Genomic DNA, 25,956 nt, shown 5'->3' on the forward strand with positions numbered 1-25,956 from the left:
AATATTCTTATTAACTTTAAACCTGATAATAGGTAAATTAAAGCTATAATATTAAAGCTAACATCACAAAATGTATTCTGCTGATTTGCTCCAATTTGCTATGATGTACGTAACGTAAGACAGAGACAACACATGCGAATTTAACGTTTTCTTAAGAAATATACTAGGACATTTTTACTTTTGACCTCTCTTCTCGAGTACCAACTTTAACTATTTTTTTTACCAGAAACCACCTCAAAGTTGAAAATCAAACTATTTTTACTGCCCCAAAAAGTGATGAAAGACTGACGGTCAGAAAAAAAAGACACTTATCATTTTAAATCAATACAATCATCCCACAGTGCAAAGTGCGTTACTATTTATTGCTGCTATATAAAAATTAGGTTGCAAATTAAATATTGCAAGACAATGTACATAAAACATCAACGTTATATAATTACATTGGAAAAATTAATAAATAAATCGCTCTGATCAGAATAAATAAGTTAATTAAATTTTAACTATATAAATAATAGTAAACATATAATATATATTTTAACTTTAAAATACACCCCTTAACGTCCATGTGGGTATAAGGTAAGACAAATTTAAAAACATGATTTTAACTTAACATATTATTGTTCAAATTAAATGGAAAATGTCAAATTGTTATAATAGATTTTTAACTGATTATATAAATATAGGTTAATTCAAATATTAACTATATAGCTCGATAAGTTTAAAGTTAAAAAATAAAACATATTTTTAACTGGTTAATAGTGTCAATACCCTTATTTGCTAATATGTAATAGGTATACATAACTTTCGGGTTAAACTTCGCAATTTTATTAATTCTTTGTATTCTGCAAACTTGTTAAATCAATGATGATTCGTTCTAATTATATTTACGTTAATAATCAAGATAGTGAATGTTTTAAAGACAACAATAATATTTATTAAACTCAACTTCAATTAAGTAAAATTACTGGATTTCTGTATCACTACTGTAGAACGTATACTGTAGTATAGATTATAAACATATCATATTGAATATACCTAATTTTAAATCAACAATAATAACATCTCATCTATAGCGTAATAGACAATAATTATTATAATAATACGCAAATACGCGATAAATAATAATCATTCTTCAGTTCTTCACAGACATTTTATTAATGTTAAATTTTAATGGAATTAAAAGTCTGTAAATATACATTATTTTATCCTAAATTCAATGCGAGTATATTATTTATTGAAATTTCAAGTTATTGATTAGTCACTAATATTATTTTATAAGCAATTTTTCTTATTCACATATTCAAAAATATAATTTTTTTAAAATTATTTTACCTTTTTTTTGGCGTTTATTTTTAAATTTACAATCTGTATATTATATATCATAAGTAAATACGAAGAAGTGAATAGACAACTTAAAAAAACAAAATGAATGAGTGAATTGGAGGAAGACTCGCATTTTACCTTATGACTTTTATAGTAATATAGTATAATTCTTTAAGAAATTAAGATATTAAGAATGTTATATATAATACTAACAGTTGTCCCTGTGCATTTAAAATTGACAACTCTGTCTTTATGTTATTCAAATTTTGTTCAACTATTTTTTATTTAATACTCGGTGTAATAAAGTCAGAAAATAAAAAAATAGTATGTAATAATTTATATTCAAATAATAAAACAAAAATATTAATTTAATACTATACCTATCCATATAATAACGAGTTTATTGTTGATATTAAGAATAACGCTAATTAAGACGTTCAAAAAATGGAATCATAATGTAAAACAACCGAACTGGCGAACTATAATCGAACAAAATAAAATGTAATAATAGCTGTACAAATACATGTTGAACGTTAAATGAGTGGTTTTGATCAAACATAACATACATCAATAATACATGTCTAAAATTTATCCAATTATAATAACTATATTTTCCGTAACCAATGGCAACCTTATATAAACAAAATAATAATTGTTTTTCGTGATGCAACAAATCCCCGCGTGAATCCCTCTTTAAAATGCGAATTTTGCAAAATCCTCTTAAGTGCATTTACATTATGAAACAAAAATACTGTCAAAATTCCAAGTCTACTCGTTGATTTTTTGTCAGTCAGGACAATCCGAAGATTATATTAATATGTAATATTATGTATATATATATATAATATCTTATATTTTGATAAAGTATGTATTACTATTTATAACATAGATTAAATAATAATAATTGACGAAATTTAAAGTTATTTTTTATTAATAATTCATAATATTGTAACTTTATTTTAGTGAGAGTAAGCAAATTTATATTTTTTTTGTAATTTTTTAAATACTCAAAATTATAGTAACAATTATCTTGATTTTTTTTTAGATAAAATAGTACATTGCAGTGGAGCAAGTCTTAACACTTAAGTCTTTTTCTGATTACATAAGTTAATGAAAAATTGAGTGATTAATTTTTTTAATAATCGGCAAGTAAATACATAAAGATATTTTTATTTTCATCTGTGTTTACCAATTATTAGTTATTATTAAAAAATTATTATTTCAGTGAATAATTATTGTAGTGGTAAAAAAATATTTTTGTTGTTTTTTGTTCACACTATTAAAACTTTATGAGTTGTTGGATTTTGATCCAAAATGAAATAGAAATCAAATTTGAGTCATTCAACAACAACAACAAAAAAAGAAAAATAATCTTAGAAAAATGCTAATGTTAAATAGTAAAAAAAACCAACGTTTTGTGGAACCACTATGTAAATTGTAAAGTTTATATGTTGGAAATATTATTCATAGGTACCTACATGAATGTTAACATATTTTGCAACCAAATTTTACACGGATACATTTTGTACAGGCAACGAAGTTCACGGGGATAGCTAGTATTATAATATACAATATACATATACCAAATTATGCTAATTACAAATAAGTATCATTTGTGTTCATCTAATATAATTAAAACTAAATAATTAAATATTGCGTATTTATTGAAAATAAACATTCCAATGCAATTATTTCAATTTTTATATAAAAATCACTTCGTCTGATTCACTTCCGCAAATTGATAATTAGTGAGCAGTATATAGGCACCTATGTATAAACAGTATTTGCTATTACAGTGAAGTCGCGATAACTCGAACCTCGAAAACTCGAAAAAATTGACAACTTGAATTTTTTTTTATTCCCCTAGAAGGCTAGAAATATAAATTATATATAAATTAATATAATTTCGAGTTAGATATCTCGAAGCGAATTTTTATCTCCCTTCAATTTCGAGGTATCGCGACTCGACTAGTCGACTGTATCTTATTTTCATATAACTTGGAAGATGAAAAATTGCCAATCAATTCACGGGCACTGAATGTCAATGACCTAAATTGGTGATATCTTTATGTCTGGGAAATCAGTACTAGATACGTACGAAAAATATGACTCATCGCCGCTTTTATGTTAGCCGAGTGCCCCAGTAGGTTACTGCAAATGCACAATTTAATAGGTATTTATTGTTTATGTTACTATGTAAACACACCTATCACACGCCCGCCAGTCTGCTTGTTTTCACTGTTAAAGTCCGGTTAATAATAGTGCGTTGTCGCCGACCAAAGTTCGAAAGATCGGACGATTCGGAATTAGTATATCTAGTGACATTATAATTTAAATAAAATATAATAATCCGTCAACCAGTTAAATGAGCGTAACTTGCACGTCATTTCTCACGTCCATTCAACATCCAACGCATTCAATAATGTTTCAAATGTTTCAATGTTTGTCACTATAATATCCATCAGTGACGATCCACTCCGAGTGTGATCACTCAACGACTCATCGCGGCCCGGACGACGACGTGACCATGGATCACGATTACGTTATATCATCTAGTCGGCAACACTGATGTGGTCGGTACAAACCGTGCGCGTAGCCTGCACTGTAATATTGACGGCGGGGAACTAACAGTCGCGTATACGCCCGGTGTAGTGTGGCGGTGTCGCACCACCCGTACGAAAATATTATCATCGCCGCAAAAATAAAAATAATAACAATAATGATACGGCGATCGCTACTACTGCACTCCCACCGGAACTAATAACAAAACGTAGGCGGACGGCCGACTGTATTTTCGGCACGTTTTATCGCATCCGTTTATTGTCCACCAAACACCGCCAAAGTACTGTTAATCACGACGTCGTAGAGTTGGGTTTTCGTACATTTCTGTTATCGATTCCGCTGCGGCGGCGGCGGCGGCTCGAGCAGCAGCAGCTGACCGACTGGGAGTGACACACCGCGCGCGACCACCCCACCACGAGACCGTCGGTGCGGCTCCTTGCGATCGATCGGCGGCCGTGTTTGTGTTATGGTCCGCTTACGATGTATGTGTGCGCGCGCGCTTGTTCGTGTGTGATAATAATATCGTAGCGAGACGCGAAGCACGTAAAAGTAAAACGAAACGATGACCGGTGACAAAATCACGGACACGGTACGGGCCGAGCGTACGACTGTGCCCGACATTCGGTCGGCGATCGTCGTAAACGCGTGAACGACAACACGACAGCGGAAACAACTTAGGGCAGGGACTTTTCGGCGGCAAGGATGGGCAAGGACCACGATCTGGTGATTGCAGCCAAGACCGGCAATCTCAACGCCGTGGAGAAGATACTGGTGCAAAAGGCCAAGAGAACGGGACCGCTGGCCAGGTGAGATGATAATAATTTATAGTACCTACCTTTATCATATTCACTTCCTAGAAAGTTTAATAAATATTGTAAATAACGACGAATACTCGGTAGTTATACGTCATACTGTGTCGACACAATGTAATAAGCCGATGTACCTAACGATCTTTGATACTAGCCAATACTTTGCTATGTTTCGCTGTGTTTATTAGATGTATGACAATAACATTAGGTAGGTATAGAGATATCGTCGTATTATCTTCGACTATTGTGATATATTTGTACTTTATACGCGTTTGATTATTTTTTTTTTCATATAATAGTCATTGTTGAAACTTCCTCGATTAAAAATTTCAAAAATCTGTTCTGGAATTCGCAGAAATTAAGTTGTAAATATTTGTGAAAAAAAATTATCAAATTCTAATTAGGGAGTGGGCCGGGGTACCTACCTTGTTATTATGTCTCGATAAATCAAAACCAAGAGAAAATAAGCTCATGTTATGTGGCCACGAAGAAGTCTGACGCTTATTTTTTCCCTCCGATGTATACCTCTGATAATTTGATAAGGACTTTATTAAGCGCACCGATTCAAAAATAAAAATACTCGACGTTCAATCAATGGTTTCTTAAAATAGGTATAAATCCTATTATTATAGCTTATAATATACATTTTAACCCTAAATGTTCCTCATCACTTCACCCGTTTACCATCTCATCCTCCTCGGCTCCTCCCTTCTATCCAGACCCTAACGTTTTACCGTTTAAAAACCCCTGTTTCACACTCGTCAGCCGCACAATGAATCAAAACGCTATTGTGTAAAACGTTAAGCATCATATTGTTGTAATTTAAGTTAAAGTGACGTAAAATTAATCGTTATTATTATAATATATGATTCACTAATGTTTAATAATTCATCATAGGTATTGATTAATGCCTAAATCGATAATTTCTTTATTTACACTACATTCCGGTGTAAGTAATTGATATTTAATGAACGTCAGATGAAAAACGTCAAGTATTTTAATAAACTTCAAAAATAATTTAAACATATTATATCTAGTACATTTTAGGGATTTTAAACTGACTAGGTATCGTACATAAATACACTTCAAGGATCAGGATCAACAAGTATAAAAGTATTTAATTCGTCAAACTATAAATTAACTGTAAAATACAGTTATTTTACGATTTATTTATGTAGCACGAATACGTCGTCAACAGTTACACACAGTAAAATATTCTACTGAACGATATCATGTTTATGCTTGTGTTTATGTTTATTATATCATTACATACTTCAGATATTAACTGTGGTTGAATCAACAGATTGATATTTGACCTTAATTTAAAAGTTCAACATCTTCGACTAATAAACGATCTATTTAAAATTATTTATGGTTGTTACTCATTATTAGTATTTAATATTATTTTATATCAGTATACACCGTTCACGAAATAAATTATCAGAAATCTTTATAAAATATAAAAATGTGATAGGTAAGACATAGACTCTCCCATCATATTCTATCAACATACCGCCTACGTAAATATGTGTGCACTGTTAGTTGTAGTTTATTCACATTTGTCGTTTATACGAATATTTAAACCACCGTTATAACACACAAAATCTTGGCACTTCATATCCCATGGATTTAAAATTAAACATTTTAATTAAATTACAAGGAACTAGGTCGAGTTAATGGAGTGACTTATTTTTTTTTAATCCTAGCTAGAATATTATATTTTTTATCGTAAAAATACAAATTATTGCTACCTCCTATAAAATAAATTGTGTCTGAAACCTCCTTTTCTAGTATTAAATATACTTCGATCAATTCTGAGGGAGTTTCCAAGTAGTGAATCTAATTTATATTTTGGTGTGTCAAAAGTAAAGTTTATCAGTACTTTTAAATATAATTAAAAAAAAAAAAATGCCCCACGTTACAGTAGGCGTTGGTGCGTATCTCGTCATCGATTCGATCTCTGCAATGTATGTGTTCATTTGAACTCTATGATAAATTATTGTATATATGATTAAAACCGATGTTAAGTAGAGACGGTCAATTTTTTAGTAATCAAAGATACTAAGCAATTTATCTAATATTAAATATTTTAATAAATATTGGTAGTTTTTTATTTTTTTTTCCAATTATTTATATTTTACCAACCAAAGTGAAAAACTACATCCAAAAAAGTGTTAGAAAAATCACATATCTTTATAAAAAAATAAATGTGTTATCAATGAAATTATTTGATAACCAAGGTTACTAAAAAGTTAAACCACCCCTTCTTAAAATTTTTTTTAACTTATATAACGATTTATCATTGAATTCAAATTTAACACGCCTATACACTCCAATTACGGTGATTTAATCAAAGACAAGGTACACTCGAAGCTTATAATAACCGTACTGTAGTGTATAGTTTGTATTGAGCATGTCACCTAATTTACGAGGTTTTTTTTTGACTATTAATAATCTTTTGAACAAATCTTATTGCATTCGATGTTTTTAAAGTTTCGAAGATCATTAGTCGCTATTATCATACTATAAACAAAAAAAGATTTTAACTATAATAAACACACCCTATATGACGTTTTGAATTTTAATTCACTTATAAAATTACATTATTACTTTTTGGCACATCGGCTTTATTTTTAAATTATATGGACAACAATAATTTAATATATCTAGCTTCTTTATTAGCATAAACATTAAATTTAATCATTATTTAATTGGTTGAACATTATAATTTATTACCTATTTATAAAATATATAATCTATACTTATTTAACTAATAGGTACAATAAAATTAAAAGTTAAGGTGCAAATTAAAAATTGTTAGAAGTACTTAATTATTACGTTAAATAAAAAAAGATACTTGAACCATACTAGAATGACATACATATACTGAAATATGAAGAGCTTTAGAAATCTCATTTAACAAATGCAATTAAAAGAATAATTAATACTACTTGAATGTGAAAGTATTTGGAAAATTGTACTACTGTAAAGTTTTTAATGCTGATATATTGTTCTAAAGAAAAATCTAATATAGCCAGATGAATCAAATTCAAAGAAAGAATAAAATAAATGACCTTTGATGTTGGTAATATAATTTATTTATTTTTAATGAATGTCCTTTATATAGTGGTGTATATATTTCTTGAATAAAACGTCTAATAGAACTAACTAATATTTATACAAGGCTTTAGTTGCATTAGGTTGTCTCGTTAAATTTAATAAATTGTATTTGAAATTTATAATCATTCTAACTTAATTTACCATAGGTAGTAAATATTTAATTATAAATTATAATATTATATGTTAATTTATTATTATTATATTATAATATGTACAATATGTAAGTGACTAGTAAATAAGTACTTTTTGTATAATTGAATCAATAGTAGTTTTTAATGATTTGCCGATGAGCATGTTGTGTGCGACGTGTAAATGGAAACCCAATGGAGTTTATTATTACTTATTATCGATCTCGTAAAATATTCCCACTGGGACTTAACTTCGCATATAATATGTACGCGCTCGCTTACTCAAAGAAAGAGATTTTAAACACGTTATAAACAGTTTTTTATAAACACAAATTAATAACTGTTAATAACGCACTTTCAACCTACAGCCGCTGTCGTACTATATAAAACAAATAAACAATGAGTAATAACTGATAATGTTTATAATATAATATTATACATATTTTATACGATCGTTTATGATTACACATAACGTATTATTATTTAGTACAGACGTGGATCAAGTCAAGCGATCCATTGCCCATCCTAGTCTTTTCATAGAGTTCCTATTTAAATTACATACTTAAGCCTATTAGGTTAAAAATACCATCAATAATAGTGAGATGCAGGCATGCAACAATGTGTATGTATTGTACTATTTTACATAATATTATTTCGTTTTTGTAATTTAGAATTTTCTTTATTTACAACGTTAACATTTAATTACTAAATTTTAGTAGATATATAATAGTTTATAATGATAACCCTTTTAAAATATTTAAGTTTTTTTTATTTTCTGCGCGTCAAACGCAGATACTTATAAATTGTATTTTATTTAACGTTTTACAATATGAATCGTGGATGAAATTTTTATCAAAGAATAGAAAATACAAATTTATTTCGAAGAATTTAGTAAAATATAACTTTAAAGAATTGTGCATTTGTTCCTATGTTTTTAAAGTATTATATTATTTGTAGATAAGGACAAATAATTATAGTATTTGCTAATAAATGTAAATATTGATTTTACACTTATTGTATTTAACAATATTTAAACAAGGATAATGTTTCGTATATTGTGAAATTCAGACACATTATATAGAATAACATAAATTCAAAAATCATAATTTTACAGAAGTCGAAGACTATTTTTTAAAGAGCTAAATTGTTTAATTCCACATATTTGTTTACTTATACTCATTTCAACGCACAACTATAAAATTATCCAAAAGAAAAGAATTATTAAGAGGCCGTCGTGGTAAAAGTGTTACGTATACAACGCTCAAAAGATGGCGTTGAATTCCATCTCGCCGCCGTCGCGGTAGGCCGTAACCACGCCCATCGTGTACGCGACGGGGTCCGCGTGTTGTAATCGCGGGAGAGGTACATTATTATTTCACGGACGGTCGTGCTGAACGTTTCGCATCAAACGTCATTACAGGCCGTTACGTAAATTGTCGCCCGTGAATTCTATACGGTGCGCTGGCTCGCTACTAGCTCGCAAGTCGCAAACCTATTTTTTAATTAAAGCTCCTGTTTGCTTAAAAACATTAACCAATAAATTAAGCCTACAAATTATTATACACCAGAACTCGATTTATATTTCTAACCCAATTACTTTTTAAAATACATGTGAAATAATAATTTCATTACAATTAAATAGATTTTTTAGCAATAGTGTTGCGTATTTTACGTTGTAACTTATAAGTGACATGAAACAATTTTTGTACGATAATATTTTAATCTCCTAAATAAATATTAGCAACATTTTAAATAGTTTTGATTAATAAATATTGGTGTATTTACTTATTTTAATTTTAAACATATAATACCTACATAAAATAAGTATAAAAAATGTTATAATCAGGGCTGTGAATTTATTGTTTTAAAAATCATAAAAAAATTAATTTCAAAAATGTTATTGACATTTATAGAAAATAACCTAAAAAGTTGGTAACTGAGTATATCAGTACACAACTCAAAACAAATCAAAAATTTTTGAAATTTTTTTCACGTATAGAAAAGGCTAGTATAAACATAAACATTTAGTGAAAATTTCATATGTTTACGATCATTTGTTTTAGACTTACACCAAAAACCAAAATCGATTTTGTCAAAAACCGATTTTGCGTAAAAATTCTCGTTTTTTCTTAATTTTTATTTTGTTTTTTTGGGCGCTTTTAAGAACTATATTGGGAAATTAAAATTTTGACCTCCCAAAAAAAAAAAAAATATAGGTATATAAAAAAAACACATCATTGTAAAACCAATACATTAAATTCTTGCTCCGCTCAGAATCTAAAATTTTAAAATTTTAAATGTTCGTAATCAACTAGAAACAAGTCAAAATGTTTTGGAAATTTTATCAAGTAATTGATAAATATACATATGGTTTACATTTTAAGTGTCTAAGGTTATTCGTTTTTCAAATCAAGTGAATATATCTAATGTAAAAATTTCAACTTCAAACGCTCATAAAAATGTAATTTGACTTTCCGGTAGAGATTTTTGTTTTTGATAAAACTAAACAAACTTATGAGGAATCTTTTATTAAATTTTCATGAATTTCTAATTCGAAATAATTTTCACATTTTCGTTATTTTTACGTCTTTTGTAAAAAATCGAACTCTAAATGCTAATAAAAAAATAGACACTGTATTTTTAATATTTTTTAACTGATATTCTAACAATATATATAAGGAGCCTTGTATTACATTTGCAAGATTTTTGACCCAACGAATACAATTTTATTGACATTTATAAACAAAAAAACTAAAAAAATTGAAATTTGAAATTGTCCGTAAATAGCTCAAAACGAGTCAAAATATTTTAAGAATATTATTATGTATAGAAAATGAGAATATAAACATTTAGTTAAATTTTCAAGTATTTTCAGTTATTCGTTTTTGAATTTCAATAAAATAAGAAAATCGTTACATGAGAAATGATGGAGTGAATATCCAATGTCATAAAAATTTGATTTCGAACACTCATAAAAATTCAATTTGAATTTCGAATAGAGATTTTTTTTATAAAAAATTAGACGAACTTACGAGGAATCTTGATTAAATTTTCAAATCATAGATTTAAAAAGAAAAATTTTTAAGAATTTCTAACATAAAATAATTTGCTCATTTTTTTCAATTTTATGTATTTTATATTTTGTAAATTAGAATTTAAATGCTTATAAAAAAAATGTAGCTATGTATTATTAATATTTTTCAACTACTGTTAGAAGCCTTTTATTAAATTTTCAAGCTTTTTTACACAACAAATCAACAAATAACATTTTATTGACATTTATAGAAAAAAAACCTAAAAAGTTGGAAACTGCAGAGTACCTATATATCCGTAAACAGTTCAAAACAAATTAAAATATTTTGAAAATTTTATGGTGTATAGAAAATGATAATACAATATTACAGTGTACTCTCGGTAACTCAAAGTTCACGGGGAAAAAAATAATTGGACTAACTACAAATATATCGAGTTATCAAAATTTTAATGTAGAGGCGTAGCCAGGGGTTTTTTATGGTGGTGGGGCTAAATAATTTTAACTTGAGTTATTGAAATTCAAAAACAACAACAAAACAAAAATATTGAAAATATATTAACGTTGATTTGCCGTTAACATATTTACTATTTTAAATAATTAAAATTTGTAAGACAATTTCCGTATTTAAATTTAAAAAGGGTGGAAAAGCAAGTATCGCTCTGCTGTATAGTAGTGATGGAGAGTAGGTCACTATAATGGATGTGTTAAATTTGAATACAATGACAGGTATCATTATTGTATACGAAATCGATTCTGAATGATGATGGAGATAATTTGTCAGTCTAGGATTATATTATATTATTAGCTATATTTAAATTGTAATATATTGACATATCGTTATTATTTTACGCAATTTCGTAAAATATTTAATTTCATACGCTCGTACATTTTTTTCTACATTGTCGCTGGAGTTTTTTTTTTACAGTGATTTGAAGAAAATAATGTTATAGAGAACCTTGTATTGGGTTTTAGATATAAATCACTTAAACATTATGAATTTTCAACTTAAAAATATCTTGCAAATTTTCGCGATTTTGACATATTTAGTAAACATTTGAACTTTACATGCTTAGCTTATAAACAACAATTATGACTAACAATTTTTGAATTTTTTTTTACTACGCTAAGTGCAACTTATTATAAACCTTGTATTATATCTATTTAAAAAATTTTTTGAAATGCCAAATTTTTTTTATTGGCATTTCAAACAAAAAAACTTAGACATAGGTACATCGAAAATTTCAATTGTCAATAAATAGCTTAAAAAAGTCAAAATATTTAGACTTGGTGAAAATTTCAAGTATTTAAAATGATTTTTTGTGTTATACAGCAAAACAAAAAAAATCGATATTTTCGAAAATTGATTATGCTTAAAAATTCCCATTTTTCCGTTCCTTTTTTAGGTTTTTATTTGACGTTTTTGAAACTACTGGAAATTTTAACTCACCAAAGTATCATTTAGATTCATTTTCCATTTCAAAGAGGGGCTGAAGTTAAAAATTAAAGCATTATTTCTACTCCTTTAAAACGTGATGACATACACGAAAACAAGTTGGTGCATTTGGGAAGGTATAAATTAAAAATTCCTAGTAATTTTCTAAAGAGCAGGGAAAAATAGACATTTTCACGCAAAATCGATTTTTGACAAAATCACAAAATCAATTTTGGTTTATGGTGTAACTCTAAAACAAATGACCGTAGATACAAGGAATTTTAACTGTTTGTTTGTTTTATATTATAGAATTTTCTAAGCACGATAACATTTTTAAAATACTTAAATTATTTTTTAACTATTTACTTTTTAAGTTTCCAATTTTTTTAGTTTTTTTTTCTATGAATGTCAATCAAATATTATTTGTTGGGTAATAAAAACTTAAAAATTAAGGACGAGGCGCCTTATATAAATTATAATAATTGAAAAATATTAATAATACATTTTATACATAGTCAGTAATCACATTTTTTTTATAAGCATTTAAAGTTCGAATTTTGACAAAATATAAGATACAAAAAAATGAAGAAAATGTGCAAATTATTTTGTTAAAAATTCATAAAAATTTTTCTTTTTAAATCTAAAATTTAAAAATTTAATACAAGATTCCTCGTAAGTTTGTCTAATTTAAAAAAAAATTACCTCTACCAGAAACTAAATTAGAATTTTTATGAGTGTTTGAAAAGTTCAAATTTTTACAATATTGGTTTATTCACTCGATTTATTATGTACCTAGCGATTTTCTTATTTTGTCGTAATTAAAAAAACAAATAACTGTATCTAGATATTTTAAATAATTTACATTTTACACTATATGTCTATTTTATCAATTGCTATACTTGATAAAATTTTCAAAACATTTTCACTCTTTCTGAGCTCTTTACGGACATTTTCAATTTTTTCAATTTTTTATTCAATAGTTATTAATTAATTAGTTATTAAATTTGTTGGGTCAAGAAGCGTGAAAATTTAATTCAAGGCTCATGTAGATAAATCGTTACAATAGCATTTGAAAAATATTAAAAATAAATGGGTACAATTTTTTTTATAAGCATTTTAAGTTTGAATTTTGAAAAAATTTGTTAAATTTTAAATTATTTTGTAGTTAAAAATATATATTATAATATATCAAGGCTGACTCTCCGTCTTCGAGTTTTTCTTATACAATGATATTATATCATTGAATTCAAATTTAACACAATAATCCAGTAAGTATATAGTGACTCACTTGTAACCTACTGTAAAGCAGATCGACACCCACTTGCCTACCTTTTTTTACTTATACAGTTATACTAATTTAAATTTAAAAAATTTCGTCTTGAATGTCAATACGCTAATTTTATAGAACAATTGTCTATAATTGAAAAAAAAAATTGTTTAAATCGTACGTTTTCTAGCTGATTTGTGACAATTTTACGATATAATATTATGTCGTAGTTCCATTTTGCGTAAAATACGATAGTAAATAAAATTACGAATTATAACATCGAAAAATAAAATAATATTATTTATTGACAAAATTATTATTTTCGTATTGACGTACTTGGCTATTTATAACCAGTGCGCGGCTACGATAAATAACCAGTTTTGACCTATGGTGCGGTACGGCTGCATATGCAAGCGGGGTGGTGGAAGAAGTACTATTTCAGAACGCTGCCGCTGTAATCGCTTTAGCAGCACATGACGACGGCAAATTCGTAATTTTTTTGCCAAAAACATGCTTTCGTACTTCCAATAGTACTCAGGCCTCGTTGATCGTAGAAACATGATTTTGGTATCAAAATAATCACGAGAAGTTGTACTAAATATTCTTGGAACAGATTTTCGATATCTAAATTTGCCGATTTTATATGATTTTTTAAAAAAAAGAAAAATTTTACAAATTTCAAACACATATAAAATTGGAACGAAAAAAAATTTTAAAATTCTGTTCCAAGAATATTTAGTACAACTTCTCGTGATTATTTTGATACCAAAATCATGTTTCTACGATCAACGAGGCCTGAGTACTATTGGAAGTACGAAAGCATGTTTTTCGGTCGATTTTTTTCTACTGGGACGGCCTCTTAAACGGTAGATATATTAAAGTTATTTTTAAAATATTGGAATTCTTTGAGCTATTGTTCTTAATAGTGAATAATTATCTTTTTGTATATTTGTTACTGTTGAAATAATATAATATAATATACTAATAACATTGATAGAACAATTTCTTTATCGTCAAGCTAATTCTTTTGACATATTTATGAATTGATTCATAATTTATAAATTAATTTTCATCGATTTAGATAACAATTAAACTAAATTATTTTGTAACTGCTTTGTTAAAAAATTAAAATGTTATATTATTAAATCATACTATTGATTCAATTCTTTATTTATAAAGAATTGTTTTGACAACTTAATTTGTATAATTACCTTGGAATGCGTTTAGCTATGTTATATAATTTAGGAAACATACCGTCATTATTATTAACTGACCATTATTTTTAATTAATAATTTGTATAATAATATGTATCAATATACAAAAATAGTAATTGTATAGGAATACATTATATTATAATTATTATATATTTTTACTATAAAAGAAGCTGATTGCAATATGGTTTTTATTATAAGGAATATTACCTTTTTAAGGTATTAATAATAATTATAGTTTATTTTTATTTGTTTAGTTTGAGAAGAGGTGCTGGTGTAAATACTCAAGACCAAACTGGCTTTACTGCATTGCACCATGCTTCATTAAACGCGTACAAGTAAGTAATTTATTAGATTAACCAATAACCGTAAATTAAAATTAATATTATTAATAGCATACAAATAAAATTTACTACTTTTTGAAGCATTGTAAGTAATAGTGCAAAAATAACATTATAATGAAAAAACAAAATAAAGGAATATATTGCAACTATATAAGTCCAATACATTTAAATTTAAAAAGGGTTTATAAGTTGTGCTCTATTGTCAGGGAAATCGTTCAACTTCTCTTATGTAACGAAGCATCAACAAATGTAGTTGATCATAAAGGCGCTGCTCCACTACACTACGCTGCATGGAGAGGCAATGTTGATATAGTCCGCTTGTTGCTCTGCCACGGGCCGTCAATACCCAATGTCAACCATATGGTAATTTTCAAATGCTATACTTATTAGAAACATGGGCGACCACAGCTTCATATGAAATATGTGCAAGGTATGCACTACAAAAAATTGGGCCCTTTCGTTTAAAAAAAAAAATCATAGTAATTATTATTCACAATTTATTGTTATTATAGAATCAAATTTTGTTAAAGTTACTTTTAATAAAACGATATTAATTGAATAAAGCTTAATTCGATGTTTTACAAAAACTGTATCCGAATACATTTTTTGAAAACGATATTTTTAATTTAATTATATTTTAAGGAAAAAAATATTTTAACGGGATTTTTTGGGCCGTTTAACGGAGTCATGGTGACATACCCTGCACATGCCGTGGTTTCGCTTATGATCGGAAATATAATTTGATGAGACTTAAGTTCTTTAAATAATATATTAAGACAAAAAATCGAGAAACTCCGTTACATTGTGCTGCCGAACACGGTCATTCAGGTGTGGTTGTACTACTCCTAGAACATGGTGCTGATCCTACTATAAGAAACCACAAACATGAAACTCCTTTAGACTTATGCGCACAATATGGAAGGTAGGAATTATTTATAAATATTTATGTTATCGTTTTAGTAAGAAGTAAAAAAAATTAACCCTATCATGAAATTATGTATAAATTACATTTACAGTCTCTATTATTTGTATATATACCTTATATTTATGTGTAAATGTAATGTTTCAATCTATAACTCATTTTTAATTAATGGAATTTATTGTGAACAGACTAGAGACAGTAGAACTAATTATTACTAAACGACCAGAACTGATAAGATCGTACAATTCTCGTGCGGCAGGTATAATGTTTGCTCACACTCCCTTACATTTAGCAAGCCGAAATGGCCACAAGTAAGGTTTTTGGATTTATTAAAATTAGTTAGAATGTATTAGATAACAAAATATGAAAATACAATTAGGACTGTAGTAGAGCTACTATTATCGGCTGGAATGGACGTCAACGTTCGTACCGGTAGCGGTACCGCACTTCATGAAGCTGCTCAATGTGGCAAGACTGAAGTAGCGAGAACACTACTAGATCACGGAATTAATACCCACATACGGGACATCCATAGGCGTACGGTAGAAGATCTTTTAAAACAATTTCCACCCAAAGCTGGTCCTGCTGTAGAAATAGCAGCCATGCTGCAAAGTATGTGAAACATTAAACTTTCTTAGTTCTCTTTTAAAAAAATTATATTTCTTTTCAAGATCATCAGTTTAATAATAACAATGAAAGTGATATGGAAACCGAAAGGAGGAGTGAAAATGGTGATTTGGTACCAATACCTCTATTAAGTAGTCCCTATGAAAACATGTTATCACCTAGTCCTTCTCCCACTCGCTGGGAAAAGCACAAAAGTCGCCGTGTATCAGAATCTTCGGCGTAAGTTTAGTATATCAATTCGTTTTAAATATCATAGTTTTTTATATTATTATAATCGTAGGATTTCTGATGGAAATTACCATTCTGGCCGTTGGTACAAAAATGAGCCTACTCCACTTTCTAGGTCCTTAATAGAATCTAGTTTTCTCTCAGGTCCTGAACTAGACACTGTAAGTATAAGTTCTTCGACAACTTCTAGTGGCCATAGACCTGTATCTTCTTCAATATATTTACCAATGGCTCCATTGAATCCGAGTGCACCTAATATTTCTGTAAGTTGTTTTTTTTTGTTATTTTAATTCCTGTGTGTTATCAGTAGTGAATATTTTTTTAGCCTGTAGCATCTAAAAGACTAACACCTGCAGCTGATTCCCCATCTCGAGTGTCTGCAAACAGCAGTAATGGGCCTTATGAATATTTATACCATGCTACTTCTGGTTCACCTTTGTCTGATCAAAGTCGCCGAGGAGAAGTATTACGCCGAGAGAAGTCAGCTGATCAATATGTTGAAATGAAACTACGACCAACTTCAGGTGAAGAGCCTGTAGCGTTAACTTCAATTTACCAAAATGTCCCTATTCGTACAACCAACCCTCGACGAAAGCTCAAACGTCACGATAAAGATCCAGGTGCAATATTGTCACGGGGTGGTTTGCAATTCAAACGTGTTGAACTAGAACCTGCTACAACTAACCAGGTCATTGTTTCTGACCATAATGGTTTTATTACTACTACTATTTCATCGTCCAGAGAAAGTTTACTTGATGGAGATGACACGCCTTCAGCTGACTGGCCACTAAGCCCTACACATTATCATCAACCCCCTACTCCTGATCATCCACCGCCATCGCCATTACAAGCTGAACGTAGCATACACGCTAGAATACGACCACTGAGTCAAGTAACGTACATTTTCATTAATTTAAGTAAAATAATAAATGATAAAATATTTAAAAAAAAATCCGTGATTGGGTTCTTTAGATTTATAGTAATTTAAAAAGAAAATCAAAAGATATGGAAACAGAAATCGAAGAAGATTTATTAGTGATTACTTGGGTGCCTGAGCCTCATGCATTATTGACTGACAAAAGTGTATCTACTTCTGAAGAAACTCCCGTAGAAGAATTCGTAGGGGACACGACCTTTGCAGGTTGGATAACTGAAAAATAATTTGATATTAATTCTTTTTCAAATAAATAATTATAAACAGGATTACTGAGGGGATCAATCAATAGTAATAGAGCCGAAAGACCAAAAACTTTACGTAAATTACGCACAGTATATGACCCACCAGTTATAGCTCAATCACCTGGTTCCGCAGAAGACCAGTCAAAAAGTTCTAGTACCATGTTGAGCCCATTCGACGAACAAGAGGAATGGGCTAAAATATCTGATTTGATAACAAATCTAGGAAGCGGAAACGCTAAGGAATCCATGTGTAATGAGCTTGAAAAAGAATTCCAAGTCAGACTAGGTAGTTGTTTTGCCGTTTTTTTATTATTATTCAATTTTATTTTAATACATGGAATATTATTTTAGGATTAAATAGATCAGATAGTAAAGAAAAATCTCGAATAAATTGCAATGATAGTCCATTAACGGTTGAATCATGGCTATTTGGATTAGGTTTCCAAGACTTTGTCAATGCATTCATTGAATTTGGCTACGATAATTTGGACTTTATTGTAAGTATTTCATAGATGTATATTACAATTAAATGTTAATTTAATATTTAATAATTTTGAAACTTGGAATTATAGGAATTTTGTTTTATTTATCGCTGTTTATATAATATATATAATACGATTTTTTTTAATACTATATTATATCATTTTATATCTTATAATAATTATTATGTATTTATGTCCATCGAAGTAATATTATTTAAAATATTTTTTTATTAAATTATATTTGTAGTGTGGCGTATTAGTAGAATCAGATCTAAAAGACATGGGTATTGAAAACGAAACTGATCGAACAAAGATTTTAGATTCTGTTAACGATTTACCATGCTTAGTAAAAGAATTTTGGTCAAAGCGCTATACCAAAGATACGCCTAAAGCAAAAAGCAAATCTATTGCCGATCTAGATCAAGTTGACGATGAAGAAGACGCTAAACAGATGGAAGAATGGTTGACTAGCATTGGGCTGTCTTGCTATATAGATACTTTCCGCAAACACTTATACACGGACCTTGAGCGAATAGCGAGGATTTGGGAAGTAGAACTCACAGCGGTGCTAGAAATCAACAAACCCGGCCACAGAAGAAGAATACTGTCGTCTGTCGATAACAGTAAGTCTCAGTTACTTCAAGCTGTTTCTGTCGGTGATGGTTTAAACGATATTGGAAACGATCTCAGGCAATTGGTAAGTTTCCATAAACTTGAATGTTGTAATTTTAGTTTATGTATATCATAAAGTACCTATTACTATATTAATTTCCTGTTATTTTAATAAATGCATGTTAATATTTTGCAGAAAAACAATATTCAGTCACTCAAGGAAAAAGTTGGTTCAAAACACTCAGTTCACGTGGCATCCGGCACTGCTACACTACGGCACAATCCTAAAAAGTCTAGACATGCTCCTCTTCCACCACCATTACAAAACTTTTCCAATCGCAACAACAACGACTTAATAATCAGAGGGCCTTCAGAACTACTTTTTGGCGTTCCTTCTACACTGATTACACAGTGGAGACACCAGCCAGCTGCACTGGTTACTGGAAATGTCCAGTATATAGCGTCAGTAAGTCTCGAATAAAATACAAACTAGACAGCGTGAACATATGTATATTATATTGTTTAGAGAAAAACAACGTGGTTTGTATTTTTTATATTCTAGTATTTAGGTTCCACCGAGGTGAAAGAACCCAGGGGCACCGAGTCAACTAAGCAGTCCATTCAAAAACTTAAACACGCTGTGGCCAATGGCGCCCAACGGACGTTGCCAGAAGTTGCACTAGTAATATCATACCGTGGTGTTCGGTTTATGGACCCAATGTCTGGTAGTTTAGTGTGCGAGCACGAGATTCGCAACATAGATTGTGCATGTCAAGACGCTGATGATTTGAATCATTTTGCTTATATCACAAAAGATCATCACACCAGCTCACACTACAGTCACGTATTCAGCGTGTCTTCTATGGTGAGACGATTTTTGATTATCAAATTTATACTACTGACGATGTTTATAAAATTGATTATAGGACCAAGCGACCGAAATTATCTTGACGCTAGGTCAAGCGTTTGAAGTTGCTTATCAAATGGCTCTCAAAGGACAGACCAGTGTAAGCAATCGGAACGGCAATAACGGTCACACGAGATCGTACTCGGCCAACCACATGTTGCCGAACATGATCACCGGTACTCGAGACGGCCGGAGCAATTCCCATCAGCACGCTAGATCACATTCCGTGAACGAGATCAAAGTAAATGGTATTCAAAAAGGCGAGTCGAACGAAAAGTCTTAATATTACTCGTAAACATATATATATATATATATATATATATATATATATATATTTAGAAATTTCAGCATAACATTATTGAGTTCAAACAGTTACCAAATATTTTCATATTTTCAAATGCGTTCATTTATATATAAATATATATATATGCGCATAGCATAAATAACGCAATTTTTTTTCTTTCAAAACGCTCAATATTAAAACAACATTACATGCTTGATTTATTATTACTCTTTTTATAAGAAAATTTAATCTAGCGAGCAATTTTTTTTTATATCTATTATTTTTCATTTAACGTAAACAAGTTTTGAAAAATAAGTTTTGTTGTTTATAATATCAGAAATTTTATGATATTTATTCATATCTCGTATTCTCTCGTAGATCGTTAGAAAATATTAGCCTAATACTTCTTATTTATAATTAATTCATATTTTATTAATAATCTTAACTTCAAGGTTCACTAACTTAATATTATTAGATAGGTGCTAAGATCATACTGTTTAAGGCAGGCGTTCCTATTTGACTTAATGATACAATGCATCAGCCATAAAAAAAATCGAGGCCAAATTTGTTTTTACACCCAATTTTTTGTGATATTTATAAAGCCTTTTTATATTATTTGTATTATTATTTATTTATTATTTGTATATATGACCAATGTTATCTCAATTTTTTTATTGTAATTTATTTCTAAGCGAGGTTTTGAACACCAACCAATCTTCATTACTTACCCACGTTTTAGATTACTGTAATTTAACATATCCTCGTGTGTGAAAACACGCATTCAAATTTCTAAATATCTGTCTTTTGGGCCACCATCACCTATACATAGCATTTGAGTTGTTGAACGTTGTTTGTTTGTTTGTTCGCTTTTTAATGTATTTTATCGTAGAGAAATATTTATTAGATAATATATAGTATAATATTTACTATTAGTCGATTCTGGAATAGAATACGTTAATATATAGTATTATATAACTATTAATATTATTATTATGTACATGAGACCGTTGCTTATATTTTTAACATGTACAATAATCCATGTCACTGAAATTAATTTTGTTAACCGGTTGTGAACATGTGTGCCATTCTACAATCATTGTTGTGAAGTTTAACCCCAAAGATTAAAAAAAAAACCAAATATACTTACATGTTGTACGTTAACTCAATGCCTATTTTATTTTCGTCTCCCCTGTCCGTTTTTATCCTTCAAATGCTGTGTAGATGTTAGGATACTGTTGTGCAGGCACATCAATGGCCAATGTTGATTTACTACGCGAATAACAACACAACTCATACGCAAATACCTATACTCTTTAGTCTTTATAAAATATTATCAGACATCCACAATATACGAGTAGACTACCTACCTCTTTATATTTGAGACATATCTTAAGCCCCAGCATCCAAGCAGTGTAGACGGAATATCAAGGTAAGTATCGTTTAATGAATACTATTTTGTACTCACATTGTGTAAAATTGTAACTTCCATATCATTAGAAAAATTGAAAACTGTTTCATGTTTACCCGATGTCCCGATTACCTGTTACAATTTGTAACACAAACTTCTCGCGTGTTATGAATATTACATATTTTAAAAATATATTTCATTGGGTTTTTTTTTATATCATTTTAGTGATTATTTATGTTTGTTATACTATGTAAAATTACACCGACTGTTATAATAACCATTCGTTTGTTTATACGGTTGATAAACTTTACACATTTTTAAGTCGCCTTGAGACGTTCCACGTTGCATATTATATAGTTAATTGTTATTAACTTCATTATTATTAAGATGAAAAGTTTTAAAAAGTCTCTTCACTCTTTGGAATACAAAATACTTGGCATTTTATATACGAGTAATATACATGCACTAATTGTAGTACTCCAGGATCCTAAAATTATTAATTTAGCTTCAGATATATTTGTATTTATTTTGGTATTTTTTGGAAGAAAAATTATAAGTTAGTTTTTAGCATTTTGTTTAGCTAACTTCACACTAGCCCTCCTAAATATGAGCAAATCACACAGGACTAATCATAAGTTGTAGATTTTAATTTGTAAATTATTTTAAATTACTTTTCTGCCAAATTTGAGAAGAATGGGTTAGGCCGGTTAGAGGGTTAGTGTTAAGTTTTTAATTTTTGTCAGTTAAATTTGGACATTTATTCGAATCAAAAGTTCTAAAAATTACGTATAGATTGAGCTCTATGACTTATACATTTTGTCTGGTGTATTTTGGCCTAATTTTACACACGTGAACGCGGGACGCCTAATGTGTCTATCATGTATGTGTACAAAAATTAACCATAACTGCAATCAACGTATATATAATATACGAAAAATGGTGTAGCTTAAAGTGAACACCAAAACTGTGTAGGTAATTCAATTGTACCTATATTACCCACAATAATATACGTTCTATGACAATCATTTCGTGTAGTATGTATCGCATTCGTATAATATTATTATTGTACATATTATTCAAAATGGCGTAATTTTATGTTTCGCCGTCGAATGGACATTACATGCATTTGCATTATTATTGCGGAAACAGCATCACCCGATGAGAAACGACTGGCAGGAGAGTATTATACAGTGGTGAGGAAAAAAACACAAAATTAACGAATATCTTTACATATATATTATTTGTATATGCGATTGTGTAGTCTGATGCAGTTTTTTTTAAATCTTCCATTTACGTCGTTGAATCGCAGTAGAAATAATAAACATGTATATTTACAACAACTTCCCCCTTCCCGACAGCCCGTCTTTGGGAGTAAAAAAAGACCGAATCTAACCGAAAAATCTACATATTATACGCGTGTTATTGTTGTGTATAAATATATACGATCATCGCCATCGTTATTATTTACATCATAAGTATTAAGTTGCATGTATAGAGGCGTCAGCAGAAGATCTTGAATTATTTTATTTTTCAACACATTTAAAGTAAGAGGGCTCAGGGCCGCCATGCAAAATAATTTATAATTTGCAGCATTGAAAATTTCGAGATCGAGATCATCGTAGTATGTTAAGGTTTAAGCATTTGGCATATCTACTGGTAGCTATTATTTGCATGTACACTGCATAGTGTGTAATAGTTATAACAACAGGGTAACATTTTTTTAGCTAATTAACACTGAAATATCAATAATGCATCTCGATGGTTGTAAATATAGTTCATACATATATTTGAATAATATATATATAAATTATTAGTGTATTTTCTTCTTGAGGTAGGAAATAAATAATAATCATCTCCGGAGTACCATAATAAAAAGAAAATATCGACTATTCGTTATGCCTGTTTGTGTATAGTATATTTTTTTAGAGCTAGAATATCGTGATTACCAAATCATACGACCTTCAGTTTTCCATTTATAATTATGCAATTATGTTATTCAAATTCTGAGTTTTTAAATTTAAGGGAACACCACATTTTCAAATAATAGAAAGATTTATCTATACAATTTAAAAAATTAAAAATATAATATCCTGTGACAAACTTAACTTTTTTTAAAAATCAATTCCACCCTTTTTTCAGGTGAATAACTTTTTATTGTAGGCAAAATGTGATTGAAACTAATTTAAATTATTATATCTATTTTATATTTTATAAAAGCTTTTATTAATAACTATTATTAGTAGAAGTGTTAGTACGTACTTGTTAGTCTGTTGTTAATTGTTAATAACTTAAAAACTATTCATTCAAAATTTAATTTAAATATTTTGAATTTTTTATAAAAATAACCCGGTTAACAATTTAGGGGAAAACACATATTATGTAGTTTCAATTAGTATCATTACAAGTTACTCTTTAATATTTTAAATACAAATATAAATATTTAAGAATTGAAAATCATAACAAAATATAATTTCAAAGAGCATAATATTTGAATAACTGCATTACTAAATGAAAAAAAGGAGAATGATTTTGTTTATAGAAAGACGAATTTTAATAAAACATTTTATATATATGTACTATAATATATAACTGCAGACGATAGATATACTGTACTTATGTGGCCCATAGAGGTTTGTAAAAAATCAGCTTTAAATCTAATGGGTTTGAAAAAAAGTATATGACGCAGCGAAAAAGCATATCGTACCTCTAACGGCATGTGAGCAATATGCCTACGGTTCAAAAAACAATATTTTGAATTTTATTGTTTCGTCAATACATACCTACCTTATGTTTCACGCTGCAGCAGCAGCATTGCACATTATAGATGTACTTTAATTATAAAAAAAAAAAACTAAATTATGAGGGTGCGACACTGTGCCTACCTCTACCACTGCAGTCTCGCTCAGTCAACCAGTCTTTTATGTACGTATATATTAAATATTTTACGTATAGTAAGAACAATAATAATAGAGGTGGCAAAGCCCTACTGGCTTGCAGGCGTACGTAATAACGCACGAATCACGGACTTGAATGTACCCATCCATACTACTACAACATAAATATAAAATATATAATGGATGACGCGCCTTTGTGCCTCGTCAGCGTCGCGTGTACAGATAAAATGTATGTTTTTTCGCGTTTTATTATTTTTGCTCGTGTACCCGAAACGCACTGGTATTTTCATCGCATAGACATACGGCCATTAGGGAAATGGAAACCGAAGGAAGAGGAAAAAGAAACCACGACAACGGTGTAGTATAGGTCTACAGCAGCCGACTCCCTTCTACTCGCCGCCGCGACTGCAGCCCGCTGCGTATTATTATTATTATTTTTTTTTGATTAAAAGCGTTTTGAAAACGAAAAATCCTCTCGTGTGTGTGTAGTACAAAGTAAGTGCGCCGATGAAAAAAAAATACGAGTGCATATATATATATACGAATGGCGCCGCCCACGCGAGTTGGTTTAATATAATGCGTACCGTTCCGACATATTATAATATAATGTGTACTATATAAATTATGTAGAAAATTAAGGAGACCGTGAAGAACGTAGACATACAGGAACTATATATCTGCGTGAAGTATATAATGTTTATAATATTATATTTTTATAACGCGTATACAACGATACTACCAAGACAATTAAAATATTTTTATTTAAATACGGAACAGTTTCCGATCAGTTATAAATTCTATTGTGTGATACAAGTATTTATCATAATAATCGGTTTCTCGTGAGTACCTACTTGATGTATATACCTTTATTATATGAAGTGCGGATATTTGAAGAAAAAAATTGTCGTCTATATATTATAGACGATTGATTTGTGTAGTAGTTCTACAATAGATATAGGTCAAATTCGGTGCAATCAGTGATTGGGGGCGTTACCTAAAAATTTTTAAACACGTACAAATTTAGAAATAATTATTATATTTACGTCATTTTTTACAAAATTATTATAATTTTATACATTTCATTTTGATCACGCGGCGTCATAAATAGGCAAGAAAACGTACACTACAGTTATTAATCTATTTTTTCCTAATATTAATTATGGACTATAAAAATTGAAAATTT

At 29.2% G+C, this 25,956-nt stretch overlaps 1 protein-coding gene across 1 annotated transcript; it reads left to right on the forward strand.

Moving 5' to 3' along the window:
• Window positions 1–3,978: 3,978 nt before the first annotated feature.
• Window positions 3,979–21,632, forward strand: LOC132920819 (ankyrin repeat and SAM domain-containing protein 1A-like). Its single transcript, XM_060983517.1, has 16 exons — window positions 3,979–4,691; window positions 15,145–15,225; window positions 15,438–15,594; window positions 16,008–16,153; window positions 16,342–16,464; window positions 16,533–16,765; window positions 16,825–16,999; window positions 17,061–17,271; window positions 17,334–17,900; window positions 17,981–18,149; window positions 18,210–18,473; window positions 18,539–18,684; window positions 18,917–19,366; window positions 19,478–19,747; window positions 19,844–20,146; window positions 20,208–21,632. Exons 1-16 carry the CDS (start codon window positions 4,588–4,590, stop codon window positions 20,469–20,471), a joined length of 3,663 nt encoding a protein of 1,220 aa, XP_060839500.1. The 5' UTR covers window positions 3,979–4,587; the 3' UTR covers window positions 20,472–21,632.
• Window positions 21,633–25,956: the final 4,324 nt, after the last annotated feature.

This window comes from Rhopalosiphum padi, chromosome 1 (genome assembly GCF_020882245.1).
Source record: "Rhopalosiphum padi isolate XX-2018 chromosome 1, ASM2088224v1, whole genome shotgun sequence".
Lineage (NCBI taxonomy): Eukaryota > Metazoa > Arthropoda > Insecta > Hemiptera > Aphididae > Rhopalosiphum > Rhopalosiphum padi.

Excerpts from the sequence above, each read along its gene's own strand:
- LOC132920819 (XM_060983517.1), top strand. The coding sequence starts at position 4,588 with ATGGGCAAGGACCACGATCTGGTGATTGCAGCCAAGACCGGCAATCTC. Across the intron at positions 4,692-15,144 it reads AGAACGGGACCGCTGGCCAG|TTTGAGAAGAGGTGCTGGTG; the intron begins GTGAGATGATAA and ends TTATTTGTTTAG. Across the intron at positions 17,901-17,980 it reads GAATACGACCACTGAGTCAA|ATTTATAGTAATTTAAAAAG; the intron begins GTAACGTACATT and ends TGGGTTCTTTAG.